Genomic DNA, 16,321 nt, shown 5'->3' with positions numbered 1-16,321 from the left:
CCAGGGTGGGCTTGCCAGAAACACAAGCCAGAATCCACTCAGGCCTGCAGATGCCATCAGTTCACAGGACCGGGGTGCCCTCAGCAAGTCCAGACTTGGGAGACAGGAGAGGCCGGGAGGGGGCCAAGCAGTCAGCCCTGGGCCTGACCTGACCTGGATCCGGATTGAAACAAACTGAAACAAACTTGAAAAACGTGTTCTCGAGGCAGTTAGAAATGTTGGCACTGACTGGTTATTTGACACCAAGGGATTACTATTATTTTCTTAGATTTATAAAGGTGCTGTGGTTACGTGTGTTAAGAAGAACCTTATCTTCTGGGACAGGAAGATGGGCGGGGGCAGTGGATGAAACAGGATTCACTGTGAGCTGGAAAACTGTGGACTCTGGGTAATAAACACATAGGATTCTGTATGTGGTTCTGCCTGCTTTTGTGTTTAAAATACTCTACAATAATTTTTAAAGGTACTGGCATTTTATTTTGATGTATTCTTTGCCTTAGGACTAAAAAACTTTTGGCTATAAAAAGATGATTGTCTCCATCTACATTTTAGTCAGGAAACTTAAATTCTTCTTATATAAATGAACTTGTGAATGGTGAAGAAAAGAAGAACAACGTTATTAAGTTATGTAGGAAAAGCCAGATGAGTATCTTCTAATCTAACATAGTAAAAGCTGTATTTTAAATTATAACCCTCTTCCGAAACATTACAATGAGAAAACACAGCCCAAAGGAATTCCTAACATATTTTATCTTTGAAAGAAAGTGCACCTGAGTTTTATCAGCAGGCACTGCCATGTCATCTCACCCCCAGACCCTGAGACCAATGTCCCTCCCCATCTCCCCTATCACCCCCCCCACAAAGAGGGACAGCAACGGTCTCTGTGTTCAGAACTGGAGAAAAGTTTTAAAAAGAACGGCCATTTCCACTTTCAGGATATTTATACTACATAATATTTCTTTTCAGTTCTCAATGAGATTTGACTTTAAATACAGTTAAACTTTATCGACACCCTGGCTACTGGCTGCGCGTCTGCGCAGGTATGATCAGGGACGCTGCCCCCACAAGGCTGCACACTCAGCACGTTCCTTCTGAACGCAGGAGCGGTGAGGCAGACAGTGGACGAAGCCGGCACCACGGTACTCGTGAGTTCAGCACACGACAAGACAGGTGGTGCTGTTGCCAAAGAGGGGGCCTCCCTCCAGGGCCAGGACCCCATGAGGAAAGCTCCCCCAGGGGCCGTGCTGCAGACTCCGCGGTCTAAGAGAGACATGCTGACACTCACCTTCCTGAAGGCCTGGAACCAGTTTGTAAACAATGTCCTGCATGGTTCTGTCATGACTGGCAAAAAGAATACAACAGGTAAGGTTAGCCAAAAACCCGGGCACATTTTCCATTAACAATAGCAAACTCCACAATCACAAATTTGAAATCTTGAATTCTGCTTCTAGTTTGCGTTTAAAAAATGTTTGTGCTAGCAAACGTTACACATGACCTGAATTAATGCAACATTTAATTCATGTTCTGGAAGCTTAAGAACATTTCAAGTAGTGCTGGCACAAAGATCATCTAGGTGATGAGTGCCCTCTGCCTGCTGAGCACAGTGCCAACACAGAGCCGTGGCCTGGAGTGGCCTGTCCAACTGAACACCACTGCCCCACCCACCTCTTCCACTGCTGCTTCCTGGGGTCTCCACCAGACAGGAAGCTTTTCTTTAACGTTCTGAAAAATGTAGAGGAAAGGCCCTAAGATCAGGCCCTCTGGTGGTCTTTATGATCTACCTACGAAGGTTTTCTGAAAAGGTTACATAAGCATAGTATTTGAAATATAATTCTTATTCCAGTTTGCTATTTTTAAACATAAATTAATACATTTAAGTAACTGTTTTCAAATCAATGTTAATTTTCAAACATCATCCATTAAAATGAAAACCTTAAGAAACCCAGATAGGTAACTTGTAACTAACAAACAATTATGCTCCACAAAACTTACAGACATTTAGCCGTGAGAGCTAGTCCAGGACTGGGCACACAGCAGCCACTCACCAGGCTCACAGTTCTGCCACAAACAGTGGGGGACCAGGTCCTGCAAGGACCACCGCTCACCATTTCCAAGAACTTTGAAGTTCTACCAGACATTGGGCTGACGACTCAAGCCTGTGGTGTGGCAGCACGAAGCAGGGTTTCTCAACCCTTCTGACCATGATGATCCACACTAAGAAATACACTTCACGTCCCCATGCTCACATTACGTGTGTGTATGGCTGATGGACACACGCACGTGGATAAGCATTATGAATCCCAGGTGGCCTGCAGCATGTGCGACCCCCCCCCTCCGACTCTACCCCCACCGGCTTCGTGAAAGCTCACCTGATCCACAAGGAAAGCAGGCCGGACCGAATCCTGCCACAGAGCTCAACCCTGGGTCCTCTGCATGACCATGCTAAGCCCTGCCTGCCTGGCCAAGGACCCACAGGGCTGAGTGGAGGGCTTGGGGGACTCTCCTTGGGGAAGGTTCCGGGAGGCAGGACAGAACAGCACAGGGCATTTTTCCTGGTGTCGGCACATCCAGGCTCTTGGTGTGGCAGCCCCTTGATACAAAGGCCACTTCTTTGCAGTGTTCATGGTTACACTCCATGCTGTAGGCTACATACCCTCTCTTAGCTCTTCTCTTGACCTGGCCCACATGGCCAAAGTCCTTGGCTTAAAGGGATGAAGTCTGGAAGGACAGAGCTGCCTCACAGATCCACCAGACCTTAGGAGCTCACGCTCAGCACCTGCCTGCAGCCAGCACCTCACGGCATCATCCTACCTCCTAAGGCCTGAGCCACTGCCTGGGGGCCCTGCATGGGGCCACCAGGCCCTGCTGCCCCATCCTAAGTGCCCTCTCCCCACTCTGCCCCAGCCCAGAGCTGAAGGCCCTTCCTTTGGGGCATCCGCGCAATCAGGGTGTAGCAGAATCAGAGCAGAAGGCTGGGCCAAGTGTGGAGGGCGAAGCTGTGTCAGGAACAAGGCTCTGAGCCAACTGCAGAGCTGGCATCAAGACGGGTAAAACACTGTAGTTCCAGGCAGAGCACAGAGGGCAAGAAGTAAGGGACAGGATTAGCAGGGAAGAGCCACCCTGGAGCCCAGAGCCCACAGCAGGCCTCAGGGCTGACCATCTTCCCCTTGCTCTGCACCTTGACCTCCCTGGCCTCCCTCCCAGGTCACCACATGGTCACTGCACAGAGAAGAGGCAGGGCCTGGCCAATGCACTTGGCTAGCTCCGCTCTACTGGCCCCCTTCTGTGTGTTAGCAGGTTAGGCTATGTTTGGAACACCAGGGTCCCAGATTGCTAGAGTCTCAGCTCTCCAGAAAGCCCTGCCTAACCCAGAGCACGGGAGAGGGGCCGTGGCACTCTGAGAGGGAGGGCCAGAGTCTCCACAGCTTCCCACCAGCATGAAGCCCCACCACCTCCTGCCTTCTATAGTTCACATCAGGAAAGCCCCCCTGCTCTACAAAACTACACCCCCAAGACAGGAAACACGTGAATACACACTGCCAACAATTAGCGCCCAGAATATATAAAGCGTTTCTTAAAAGCAGAACAAATAAAACAAAGAACCCAATAGAAAACGACATGAGATGTGAACAGACACCTCCCAGAAGTCCAAATGGCCAGGTAACATTTGGGAAGAGGCCGGGGCTCACTGATAATCAGGGCAAGAGCACAAGATACCCTAAGAGCCACCACGTGGCAAGAATGCAGTCCACGGGCACCCACAGGACACATTGGTAAGGTCGTGCACTGCACAACAGCCCAAGAGAGCACAGTAAGGCACAAGAGCTCTACACCCCAACACTCTGCTCTGAGGGATGGCAGAGAGACACCTGCACGCAATGCCCAGAGCAGCACTGAGTGCCCACCATGGACATCCCAATGTCCCCCAGCCACAGAACCCCACACTAACAAGCTGGGTCAAGGGCAAGGCACACAAACACACTGCTGGACCCATTTGTAGTGAGCTGGACAAAGGAGACTAAGCTATGTTGTCTGGGGACGGTGGGCTGTTGGGCAGGGGCTTCTGGGCCTGGCGATATCGACCTCTTGATCTGGGAGTGGTTTCTCGCTGTGCAGACATGTTTTTAAACTCTTCTGTGCCCACTAGATACTTCACACCCTTAGGAGTGGTTCAGAACAGATTTTCAGACCTACCTCTGCTGCTCCCATGGCCAAAGTCCTTGGCTTAAAGGGATGAAGTCTGGAAGGACAGAGCTGCCTCACAGATCCACCAGACCTTAGGAGCTCACGCTCAGCACCTGCCTGCAGCCAGCACCTCACGGCATCATCCTACCTCCTAAGGCCTGAGCCACTGCCTGGGGGCCCTGCAGTGGTGTAGGGAGCGTTTCGCTTCCTTTAGAACAGCCCCCCAAATCTGGAAGCCATTTAAAACTCTGCATAAAAGCCACAAGCCAACCCCCTGAGGCCAGCAGGGCCACCAGCTGCAAGGAACAAGATGCAGGCCACATGCAAGGGGCCTAGGACCACTCGTCCCACAACAGAAAGGTGGACCCAGGGCTGCTACCTGCTTCAGAGTAAATGTCAGGCCGTTTAGTGTAAAACCAGTGAAATCCACATTGGTCCTGAGGTTCCTCAAATTATTCAATTTGAGCAAATATTCCTGGAAACTTGTGGGAACGGCCCCGGTGCTCACTGGTCTGACTTGGCCGGCAGGGAGGCCAGGTGCGCAGAGCAGGGCGGGTCCCTGACATGGAACGATGCCGGAAGCTGTGACCGGGGAGCCTGGAGGCACTTACCCAATGTACTGTAGCGGGTGACTCTGGTGGATCACAATCCTACACGTGGGGCAGGTGTTATTCTCTTCCAAATACTTGACCAGGCAACTCCGACAGACTGTTTGCAAAAGCACATGCATGTCAGAAAGTGAAACCGGAATGCAGATGCCGACACCTCCTCGGGCTCGGCGTGCACTCCAGCCACAGTGCAGACCACCTCGCACATGGCCGCTTCGATGGGACACCTGCCTCTCAGGTCTCACCAACAATGGAGAAGTCTCAAGTGCTCACTTAGGCGCCTCACTCAGCAGGTCTGAGCGTTAGGGTTAAGAGGGACGAGGAAGGAACCTAAGTGAGGACAAGGTGCCCAGAGGTCAAGAGCTGAGACTTCACTAGAATGCACTTCAGGGTCTCGTCCGAATATTCTCACCACAGGGGCTAACAGTTACAATTTTCATCTTTGTCTAAAAAAAAAAATCACAAGATTTTCTGTGTATAACAGAATTCGAGAAAATTCAATGATAATAACAATTTAAAGCTATGATTACCTTTAAAATAAAAGTTCCATCAAAATTGGCAAATATTTTATTTTCTAAGGCAGAAAATACAGGATCAGACGTCATCTGCATTCCAGGCATTGGTTTTACTGCAAAGACCCTGTCCCCACAGAGGGCTCCTGCCTGGCATCCTCAGCCACCGTCCCAGCGGCTAGCTTCGGGTGAACGGCACCTGCTAACTGTTCAATCAAGATGGGGCTTAAATCACCCCAAGTTCAGCACAAGCTAAGAGTCTTCTAAACATCAAAACACAGGCTCATTAGCCTTGAGGAGCCAAACCACATTTCCCTGTTTAAAAAGTTTAAGGAATTCATTTGGAAATTTTAAAAGTAAGCATTTCTGCCCACTACAAATGAATATTTTGTCATAATGCAGTTATACTGGTTTTGCGGTTACATAGAAATAACTAAATTTTTCCTATATTTAGCTTTCTTAAATGATATCGCTACTCAAATTACCCATAGTATTTTTAATTTGAAATACTTTTTCTGATTTAAGATCTTCGTTAGTCCTGCTTCTGTGTCTTGCTTTGTGCTCGAGCTAAAAGCTTTTGGTGAGAAAAAAAAGAAAGAAAGAAATAAAAGAAAAAAGAAAGCCCAAGGATCAAGAAACCACAAGGCTCAAAGCTGTCAAAGGCCACGTTCTAGGACATTCCGCCATACACATATGCAGACACTCAGTCACATCTCTCCCACGGCTGTCAAACACCATGTTCTAGAATATTCCCCACATACACGTGTGCAGACACTCGGTCACCGTGGTCGCGTCGATGAGATATCCGCTGCATAGGCGGCAGGTGATGTGGGCGTTTATGTCCCAGAGTTTAATCTTTCTGGTCAACATCTTTGGCTTCTGCAAGAAAAAACGACTTATTAAGTAATATCTGAAATACTCCCATGTGTTTCTTTTTCTTTCTTTTTTTTTTTTAAGATTTATTTATTTTTAGAGAGAGAGGGAGAAAGAGAGGGAGAGGGACAGCATGAACAGGGGAGGGGCAGAGAGAGAGAGAAAATCTTCGGCAGACTCCCTGCTGAGCAAGGAACCCGATGCAGGGCTTGATCTCACGACCCTGAGATCACGACCTGAGCCGAAACCAAGAGTCGGATGCCCAACTGACTGCACCACCCAGGCGCCCTGGAAATACTCCCATGTGTCCCATCAAAGGTCCAGCCTCAACATAAATCAAGCCACAGCACATCCTCCTAGAAGGGCTCAGCTACCCACCAGGGCCAGGTCCAAGCTGCAAAGACTCTGGGGCCTGACTTCCATCTGTAGAACGGAGTGCTGTAGGTCTTCTCACAGAGGACCCTGACTGTCCTGCCAAATACCCGACGGGCAGCACTCCGCAAATGCACTACCGCTTCCCCTTAACCACCCATGACACTGCCCCCGCTGGGCCCCCCTGACCCTCTCCTGCTCAGGATTGAGCTGAGGCCAGCTGGTGAGGTGGGTGGGTGAGTCAGGAGATCCGTGTAGCTGCAGGAAGAGAGGCTGCGGGAGCAGGCAGGCTGTGCTGGGTCTGGGACAGGAGGCTGTGGGGTCACTGCCAGAGCTTCTGGCTCCTCTGTAAAGCTAGGGGACAAATGACCCTGAGGGACGCTAGTGAGGGCAACGTTGGCCCAACCGGAACGAGAAGCAAAGTCCCTCGATGAGGCCTCAGTGTGGACACAAAGGAACAGCCGATAAGCACATGCAAAGGTGCTCAGCCCACAGATACATCCACACATGCAGGTCACACCACATGTCATTCCAACATCAGAAGGCAGTATTTCAGATATTCCAGTCGACGTTCAGTCCTGACAAGTCCCAGGGAAGCGGACAAAGGGGCTGCCAACCAGATGTACCCAAATAGAATAGGAGCTGTTCCATTTCTAGAGATTTATCTTAATAACAGGACAAGTTCAAAAGATGTTTGCTGCAATTGTTTAAAATGGCAAATCACAGAAAACTGCCACTGAGGACTGCCTAAGAAAGCAATTTCATTTCGCCAGCAGGGGCGCCAGACCCTCCTCCCCTTCTCTCTGCCCTGTCCAGGGGAAATCCAACCAGCCCCACAGGACCTCACCCTTCCTGGGTCTCAGTAGCCTCCTGGCCCAGCACAGCCCAGTCCCAGAACTGGAGGTTCCCAAGGCCACCTGCCGATCCCCGTCACTATCCCACAGGACATCAGCGTTGCACACACCATGGCATCATCAAAGTCCAAACATTTGTGCGCTGAAGTGCTGACATGTTGTCTCTGTCTCGGGGGTGGGGGGTGCGCCCCTTCCTGCTCGGCCCCCACTGTACTGGTCTCTCCCTAGACCACAGGCTCTATGAAGGTTGGCTTTGTTACTGCATCTCCTGAGCTCTGCCAGGAGTTACAGTAGCTCTTGGGGATGTCCAGATCCTACCCCCATCACTTCACATGGGAGATGGTCCCAGAGGACCCCGTAGACCCCATGTCATCACAGGGCCCTTAAAAGGGGAGTTGGGAGGGTCAGAGTCAGAGAGACCAGGAGACATGACACTGCTGGCTTGAAGGTGGGCCACGGGCCAAGGGTGCGGGTGCCCCAGAAGCTGGAAAAGACAAAGAACAATTCTCCCCTGAAGCCAGAAGGAGCCATCCCTGGGGGCACCTTGACTTCTGACCTTCGGAACTGTCAGATGACACATTTGTGCTGCCGGTCCTTTGTTACAGCAGTAGTAGGAAACCAACCCGAAATGCTGCTCCAATGAGTACTTACAGAGTGAATGTTCCCAAAGTAAGCATTCCTAACAGAATTCTGCACAAAGACCAGAAACAGGCCTGTCAGAGTCGAGGGCATCACTGAGGGCGGCTGGCCGCACAGTGCGTGTGGTTCCCAGGCCACTGGGCAAGGGTACTTGTTGCTTAATGCTGTTTCAGCAAGGGGAAAGAAAGCAAACCACCTGGGGGACTTGAGACCCACTTGCATCCATGTGAGGTCCGAGGGCAGTGCTGGCTATACCTGCCACAGTGCAGTGCAGCCTGGGGGCCTGGCCGGGGCTTTGTGGCTGGATGAGGAGGCAGAGGGCCTGGAGGGAGCAGCAATCTGGAGGTGAATTGTCAGAATCAACAAACTATCAGAGTGAGTGAATGCCATCGGCAGGACTGCCAGGCTAGCGTCGCTCACGGACAGGCTGCAGCAGACTTGCGGTCCCCGCTGGACAGGGCCCTTCCCACCTCCCTTGCAGCCAGGTGTGTCTGTGGGTCGGGGTTCGCTGACATTACTAGGAATCTAGTAAAGATGAAACGGGGCTTGGTGGGAACATTCTCAGAGGGGTTCCTGTGGGCCAATCAGCCTCATCGGGTGAAGATGGACCTGCTCTGAGCCGACGTGGGTTTGCATTCTGTTCTTGGCAAGTGTGTGCACTGAGGCCCAGCCAGGTGGCTGGCCTTCGGGGAACCCAGCATCACCTCGTGGAGCAGGACATAAAAGGACAGAAGGGAAACCCTGGAGTCATCCCAAGCAAAGCAGAGCAGAAAACAGGGGCCTGCTGACATGGAAACCTCATGTGAGGCCCCACGCTGGCCCCAACTGAGTAGTACTGTTCTCACGTCCTCCACCTTCTATTGAGCAGCTGTTTATATGCCAGCCGCTAAGGATATGAGGACATGCAAATATTCCTACCACACAGTAATATGCTCAGCAACAAAATATCTTCCCAATCACCAAGTTAATTAACTGAGCTGCCAAACTAAAGACAAAACAGGGCTCACTTTGGCTGCACTATACTAAAATTAGAACGATACAGAGAAGATTAGCATGGCCCCAGCTCAAGGATGACACACAAACTCGTGAAGCCAAAACAAAGTTCCAGGTCACGCTGGCACAGACGGGGCCTTTGGCCCCTTTGAGGGACAAGGGTTGGTGTGAGCTCATGCTTAGTGAGCAGGTGGGTGAATAGATGAAGACGTGTGTGTGCATGTGAGTGTGGACTCCCACACCTACTTCCCAGCTCTGTCCGTTGGGAGGGCCTGGGAGTAATGGCTCCTTGGCGGCCTAGGTCCCAGTGTGGACACACCACTGTCCGCCATGAGGTTCATGGGTGCAGGCACATGGCTCCCCTAAGGCTGGGCTAGGGATGTAGCAGAAGTGGGGCAGAGAGGATCTGGCCCCAGCTCCAAGGGCTCCACGGGCCACATTGGGGTTGACTGGAGCTTCAAGATTAAGGAGGGACTATCATCAGGAACAGAACGAATCAGACCACAACCAACAGAATACCACAGAAGTTCATGCGGCCACACTGAGACAGACAAATAAGTAAGGGGTGTGCTTCCTTCCAAAAGGTGAGCCGATCACGTGGAAGCGGGAGTCACCAGCCACCACAGAAACCGCAGCGACAGTTTCCTCAGGAATCACCAATGGAGCCTTGTTGAGGAAGAGAAGACTCAAAAAGTCTCAAAGACCCCCCCAACCAAACACTTCCCGGGCACAGAGTGAGAGCGGGGCCTCCAGGTAGAAACACTGTGTAGACATCACTTACTGAGTGACCAGGTGACACCCAGGTGGGCACCAGACGGGTGACAGACAGCTGTGCCTCCTGGAATCATGCCACGAAGGGCACAGCACCCCTCTCGAGACCCCTGCTAATAGAGCACACACGAGTCTCACCTACAGGAAACCCCAAAGGAGGTGACCCCGAGGGAGGCAGGTCGCAAGACACAAGGGAAGATGGACGGGGCAGGTCGCCTGAGTGCAGCGCCCGGCTGAGGGGATGGCCCTGACACCCTGGAACAGGGACCCTCTACCTGCTGACCACCCACATTAGGAGACAAGAGCGGCCCTGAGAGTCCCCCTGGCCCAGACTGCTGGCTCTGCCCAAGCTGGGCCCCAAGGCCAGCCACCCTCCTGTCCTCAGGCCTATGAGGAGTTGCACTCAGAGGGGAAATGTCCACTGTCACCACCACGCAGACATCCCGCCCCTGGGCCTCCCACACCCGGCGGCCCCTGTGCAGCCCTGGTCACCGGAGAGCAGGTGGGCACGAGCCGCACCGACCAGCAGAGCCCGAGATGCCTCGCCTGGTGCGTCTTAGAGCCTCTCGCAGCGGGGAGGGAGGCAGACCCCATGGACGTCAGGAGAGGTCAGCAGTGAACGTGAACAGTGGGCTTTTCACAGCTGTCCATCCCTCCCCACGCGACAACACAGGCTGCCGAAAGGCCGGCCTGGAGGCCGGGCAAGACCGCCTCACCTCTTCTAGATGTCTTCCGTCCCCTCCTCCTGCCTTTGCATCGGGCGCTCAGGCTGCGGCTCTGCTGCTGTAAGTCCTCGCCTGTGGCTTCACTCTGCCCTGCGGGTCTTCACGTCTGCGCCTCCCTGCTGTCCCTTGATCTCTGTCCATTTTCTGGCACAGAAACAGCCCCTGTTATTTCCTGTCAGCTCGTTCACGTAGGATGCACACGGTCCCGTAATGAAGCTGTCTAGAGTTCTTAGGTGAGTCCCACGTAGTAAACAATACAACACGGTCAACCGCAAGTATTAGTTAAGAGGAAATCTGGAGACATGGAAGTGGCTGTACCCTCATCTCCCCTAGAGCTGTCAGAGATTACGCTTTAAAGGAGTTACAAGGAAATGACTTCTGTGGCGACAGTATAATCCAAGGTAAATTTAAGCAATTCACATGCACTGAGGGAAGAGAAAAATCAAAGTTCAAACCGCATTTACCTGTACATGGCAGCCTGGAACCCTCTGCTACATTTTGAAGCCTGTGGAGACACACAACATAGGGGCATCACCCACACATGCTGTCCACACGGAGCCCATGTCCCCCGCCACGCCAGCAGCCTCGTTTTTGCCCATTTACTTGTTTAAAACAACCAAAAGGAAAACAAGATTAATGACACTAGTGAAGAACCAGAACCGACCACAGAGACGTGGACAGATCTCAGTGGCAGTCCTGTACCCTCCGCACACCGCACCTGCCCATAAGTGCCAGTGTCACCAAGGCCCAGGGGCTGCTGGGCTGGGAGGCCCTATGGGAGGTGTGGGGGTAGGGGGCTCCATCACAGCTCCAGAGGAGGGGGCGGATCTCAGGGGCGACCCGATGGGAGGCTGGGACCTCGGGGAGGGACAGGGAATAGTGCACAGTAGTATTTAATTGCTGTGATTTCTGTGTTTTTTGCACCCTCACATCCCTCCTCACATCCTGTAAGGTGAGCACGCAGGCTCCAAGCTGGGTTCCGGGCCACGGGAGGGGTCACGGAGTTCTTGGGGGAGACGAGCACAGACACCAACCAGCACAGGGCTAAGGTCGGGGCCCAGGGAGGACCGTGTGAAGGGCCTCACTGACTGGAGCCTGGTGAACACAGCTGAGGGGAGAGGGTGAGCGTGAGGCCTCCAGGAAGACCTGGGCTCCCATTCTGGGTGACAGGGAGCCAACAGGTTGCTCTCAAAGCTCCAGGGGGGTGGGGGGGTCTGCACCCCAGCCTGCAGGCCCTGGGGTGGTCAGTGTGGTCGGTGGCCACGGTGCCATGTGGGGGCTCAGTCTGAGACTCCTCCAGAACCTCCATGGACCTTTCCCTCCTGCCTGCCCACACTCTCCCTCCTCTGTGGGAAGCCCCGAGGTCTCCCCACCCTCCAGGTGGGAAGGTGGACAGGCAGGGCTGGAGCAGGGACACATCTGAGAAAGCACCAGGACCCTGGTGGTTTAACAATAGTGGTTAAATACAGCCTTGGAACGGTGGGTCTAGTAATGCTTAAATCATGTTCATGTTACATCCAGTTTATGTTATTTTTACTCTTCAAGCTTTCCACACTGCGTTATTAATTAATCTTTGAAGCTCAATTAACTTCTACAGAAAAAGAAGACAGGGAGGGAGGGAAGGAGGAAGAGAGTGAGGTGGTTGGTTACAGGAAGACCAGGTGTGTCAAAGGCACTGAGCCAAGACAAGGGAACACAGGACCTGCTTCTAGACAGGGGCTGACCAGAATGCTCTGGGACTGTGAGGCCCCAAGAAGGTACTGGTGAGCCCTTGAAATCTGCCTAGTGTGCATGAAGAACCCTTCAGTGCACTGAATTTTATTTAAATTTTATTATGGCTAGACACACTAGACCTCAGTGAACAAAAAAGACACACAAAAAAGGCCCCCTAGAGACTACATCCTACTGGAGGAAGACGACAATAAATAATAAATGCAATACATGGGTAAATGACTTCGTGTGTTAAAAGGTGATAAATGCCATCAACAGGAGCAGAGAAAGGGAGTCAGGGCCCTGGGGGGGGCAGGGGGCCAAGGAGTCTCTCTCTGAGAAAGTTACATTCGAGCCGTAATAGAGTTATGCTATTGGTATGAATGATGAAGAACTTTATGCTGACAAAGTTGAAAATCTATATGAAATTGATAAATTCCCAGAAATATAACTCACCACAATTGAGGCAAGCAGAAAAAAACCCAGAAGTTCTGTGACTATTACGGAAGTGGACTCAGTCGTCAGGAACACCCCAGGCCTACCATCTCAAGGGCGGTTCTACAAAGTGTTCAAGGAACCCAAACAAACCTCCTCAAACAAATCGACTCAGACGATCAAAAAGACTGTATTTTCCAACTCATTTTATGGAGGTAACATACACACGCATCAGATCAGAACTGAAGGAAAATCACAGACTGAACTCCCTGGTGGCCATCGCTGTCAAAATTGCAAGCACACGGAGTCACCTGGATCCAGGAGTGTCTGAGCAGCAGGGTCATGCTTGACAAACTAGCTTTATCCCTACTATACAAGGGGGCTTACTATGAGGGAGTAAAGTAAGTTGACAAAAGACAAAAGAAGAAAAATGAGAAGATCTTCCCAAAGATGCACAGAAATCATTTGATAAAATTCATTATCCATTTAAAAAACTCTTAGCAAATTTAGAAGCTAATAAAAGTTCTCTGTTTAAAAGAAACACAGGGGTGGGGCGCCTGGGTGGCTCAGTCGTGAAGCGTCTGCCTTCGGCTCAGGTCGTGATCCCAGGGTCCTGGGATCGAGCCCCGCATCGGGCTCCCTGCTCCGCGGGAAGCCTGCTGCTCCCTCTCCCACTCATTCTGCTTGTGTTCCCTCTCTGTGTCTCCGTCAAATAAATAAATAAAATCTTAAAAAAACAAAAAACACAGGGGCGCCTGCGTGGCTGTGTCAGTTAAGCATCTGATTCTTGATATCGGCTCAGGTCGCGATCTCAGTGTTGTGAGATCGAGCCCCGTGCCAGGCTACAATGCTGGGCATGGAGCCTGCTTAAGATTCTCTCTCCCTCTGCCTCTGCCCTTTCCCCACACTAAAAATAAATAAATAAATGAAAGAGACACAAACACAAATATGCACTCAAAGGTTTATGCCTGAATGTTCAAGGCAGCTTTCTTCACAATAGTCCCACAATGGAAAGAGCCACAGTGCCTGTCAATGGGTGGTGGGGAACAGAAAGCGGTCCATCCACTCAGCAGGTACTGCTCAGCAACCAAAATGAACAAAGGACAGAACTCTGTACTGCAGGAAAGCAGACGGACACAAGGACCTCGCAGTGCATGTCCCACCAGACACACAGTTCTAGAAAAGGCAGATCTGGGTGCCTGTGGGCCAGCCAGTGGCAGGGACTGGTGGCTGGAGGTCTGAGGAGATGGCAGGGCTCTGGGTCAGGACTGGGGTGTGGTCACAGACGCCACACCAGAAAGCTATGGTGAGCTTTAGCGTGGGTAAACTGTACCTCTGTTAAAAGTGCATTTTAAAATTTTAAAAAACTACAACAAACATCATTCCTAGTGGCAAAATTAGAAACAAAACAAAACAAAAACAAACTCCTATTTTATACCAGGCGTCTCCCCCACCCTCAACCCCAAATAATCAATTCCAGGTGGATGAAGACCAAATGTGAAAATACAATTTTAAACCTTTGGAAGATACTAGGGAGAACATCTTCCTGATCGCAGGTGAGGAAAAGGTAACAAAACAATCAAAAAGCACTAACCACAAAGGGAATGACTACTAAAATCAACTTCGCTGAAAATAAGTGCGTCAGATAATCAAAGAACCCAAGCGTGGAAACAGCCAGTGGCAGAGAACACTCCACACCTGAGACTACAGTCCAGACAAGGCTCCACAAGGCTGCTCTGTAAACTAAGCTTGAGCGGGACCCACCATGCCCACCCACCTGTGTCCTGTCAGTCTCTGCTCTGGGATGGAGGAGTTTCACTTCACAAAAGAGAAAATCCAAATAAGCATATTTTTAAACATTCAGCTTCATAACCGGAAATGCAAGTTAAAATCCCAACGAGGGTCTGCTACAGGTCCACCACGCTGGTGAACACCTTCTCCCTTGCGTCTGCTGGCCCCCAGCTCCATCAGACTGCTCTCAACAAGATCCCAGTGACAAGGACATTACCAAGACAACCCATGTCCCAGACCCCTGGTCACCCCTCCACATCTGACTCCTGAGTCTCTTCCACGTGGCTCCCTGCCTTGGTTCACGGAGGCTGGCTCTACCACGCACTCTGCACAGGTGCCGGAGCCTTCCAGAAGGGCATGGGTGGCGTGTCTCTCCACCACAAGTTTCAGGCCCACCCCAGGCCCACAGGCAGTCATCCTGTGTGAAGAGGCCCAGCCTCCCTGTCCACTCACCGTGGACCACCCCTCCAATCGGCCTCCACCACCAACAGTTGTGCACCAGTACCTCTGGCCCCTCTGCCGCACGCCGCGCACCATACCCTCTGGGTCACGCCGCCCCCACCGACTCCCGTGAGTGCCCTTCAGTGGATGACTCCCCACCCCTCCATCACCGCGTTGCACCTCCATCACAGTGACTGTCCTTTAGGTAAATACACCGGGTTTGTTTTGCAGGGTGGAAGAAATATGCACCTTTATTCAACATGATTTGGAAGGTAAAGAGTAACACTAAGGAAGAAACCCTACAATCCTAGTCACCCCAAACTAACTGCTGTCCTTAAGATAATGGTGGGTTTCCCTCCGTGGGTATATCCTCAGATACTTTGAACATACACACAAATCCTCATTTTTACTAGAAAGCCATCCTCAGACTACATATGATGCAATACAACAGGGCTTTTATAACGCATAAACTACGCCGGTGTCTTCCCACGTCAGGCTCCCAGGTCACAGCTGCAGCTGTGCACCCTGACCCAGAGACGTAGTGCGTGAAAGCAGCCCCACCACCAGTGGGCCCCTCCTGGGAGCACCCTCCTCAGGGCCAGATCCAACTTCCCTCCCCTCAATTCCAGCGCCAGCCTGGACCCTCCTCAGGCCCGCCTGCCTGGGGATCCCCCCAGGAAAACCTGCACCCGCCTCCTCACGCAAATCCACACCCAGGGGTTGTGCTTCTTCCCGTTAACCAATTCCTACAAGAACCTTCAAGTTTTCCACTTACTTTTTAATGAGTTTTGCTAATTGGTATGTTTCTAGGAAAATCTTCATCAAAATCACCAGCACAGAGTTGATCATAATATCCCATAACATTTATCAAACAGCTTTACTGAGAAGTATTTGTCAAAACATAAACTGCACGTATTTTAAAGAGACAACTCAGTTTTGACATTCGCCTGGGAAAGGACCACCACAGTGGAGATACGGCCCCTCACCCCAGAGACCCCCGATCCACCCGGTAACTGCCCTGGGGTGGCGTGTTCTGGGTGCTATGCCCCCAATCCACCCGTAACTGCACTGGGGTGGTGTGTTCTGGGTGCTGTGCCCCCGATCCACCCGGTAACTGCACTGCAGTGGCGTGTTCTGGGTGCTGTGCCCCCGATCCACCCGGTAACTGCCCTGGGGTGGCGTGTTCTGGGTGCTGTGCCCCCGATCCACCCGGTAACTGCCCTGGGGTGGCGTGTTCTGGGTGCTGTGCCCCCGATCCACCCAGTAGCCGCACTGGGGTGGCATGTTCTGGGTGCTGTGCCCCCGATCCACCCGGTAACTGCACTGCAGTGGCGTGTTCTGGGTGCTGTGCCCCCGATCCACCCAGTAACTGCACTGGGGTGGCGTGTTCTGGGTGCTGTGCCCCCGATCCG

General features: G+C 51.8%; 1 protein-coding gene and 1 non-coding gene across 6 annotated transcripts in view; one reads left to right on the top strand and one right to left on the bottom strand.

The window, feature by feature from the left end:
• The window catches only part of PCGF3 (polycomb group ring finger 3), a 52,787-nt gene that overhangs the window by 24,858 nt on the left and 11,608 nt on the right, over positions 1–16,321 (bottom strand). For 2 of the 5 annotated variants that reach the window (XM_025887188.2, XM_025887189.2), the window contains exons 2-6: positions 10,997–11,037; positions 10,524–10,676; positions 6,067–6,184; positions 4,797–4,893; positions 1,286–1,341 (exon numbers count right to left, since the gene is read on the bottom strand). In XM_025887188.2, coding sequence (XP_025742973.1) covers positions 1,286–1,341; positions 4,797–4,893; positions 6,067–6,175 — 262 coding nt within the window. In that variant the 5' untranslated portion in view covers positions 6,176–6,184; positions 10,524–10,676; positions 10,997–11,037. Of the gene's footprint in view, positions 1–1,285; positions 1,342–4,796; positions 4,894–6,066; positions 6,185–9,817; positions 9,921–10,523; positions 10,677–10,996; positions 11,038–16,321 lie in introns of all 5 variants that reach the window. The other 3 variants (XM_025887190.2, XM_073891286.1, XM_073891287.1) reach the window with 3 other exon arrangements.
• Positions 9,046–9,148, top strand: LOC112836132 (U6 spliceosomal RNA). The gene has a single exon (XR_003211390.1). It is a non-coding gene; the product is annotated as a U6 spliceosomal RNA (small nuclear RNA).

Source organism: Callorhinus ursinus, unplaced genomic scaffold (genome assembly GCF_003265705.2).
Source record: "Callorhinus ursinus isolate GAN/ISIS: 27379988/994484 unplaced genomic scaffold, GSC_fseal_2.0 scaffold4, whole genome shotgun sequence".
Taxonomy (NCBI): Eukaryota; Metazoa; Chordata; class Mammalia; order Carnivora; family Otariidae; genus Callorhinus; species Callorhinus ursinus.
The sequence above is the reverse complement of the archived record's forward strand: the minus strand, read 5'-3'. Positions and strand labels throughout refer to the sequence as shown.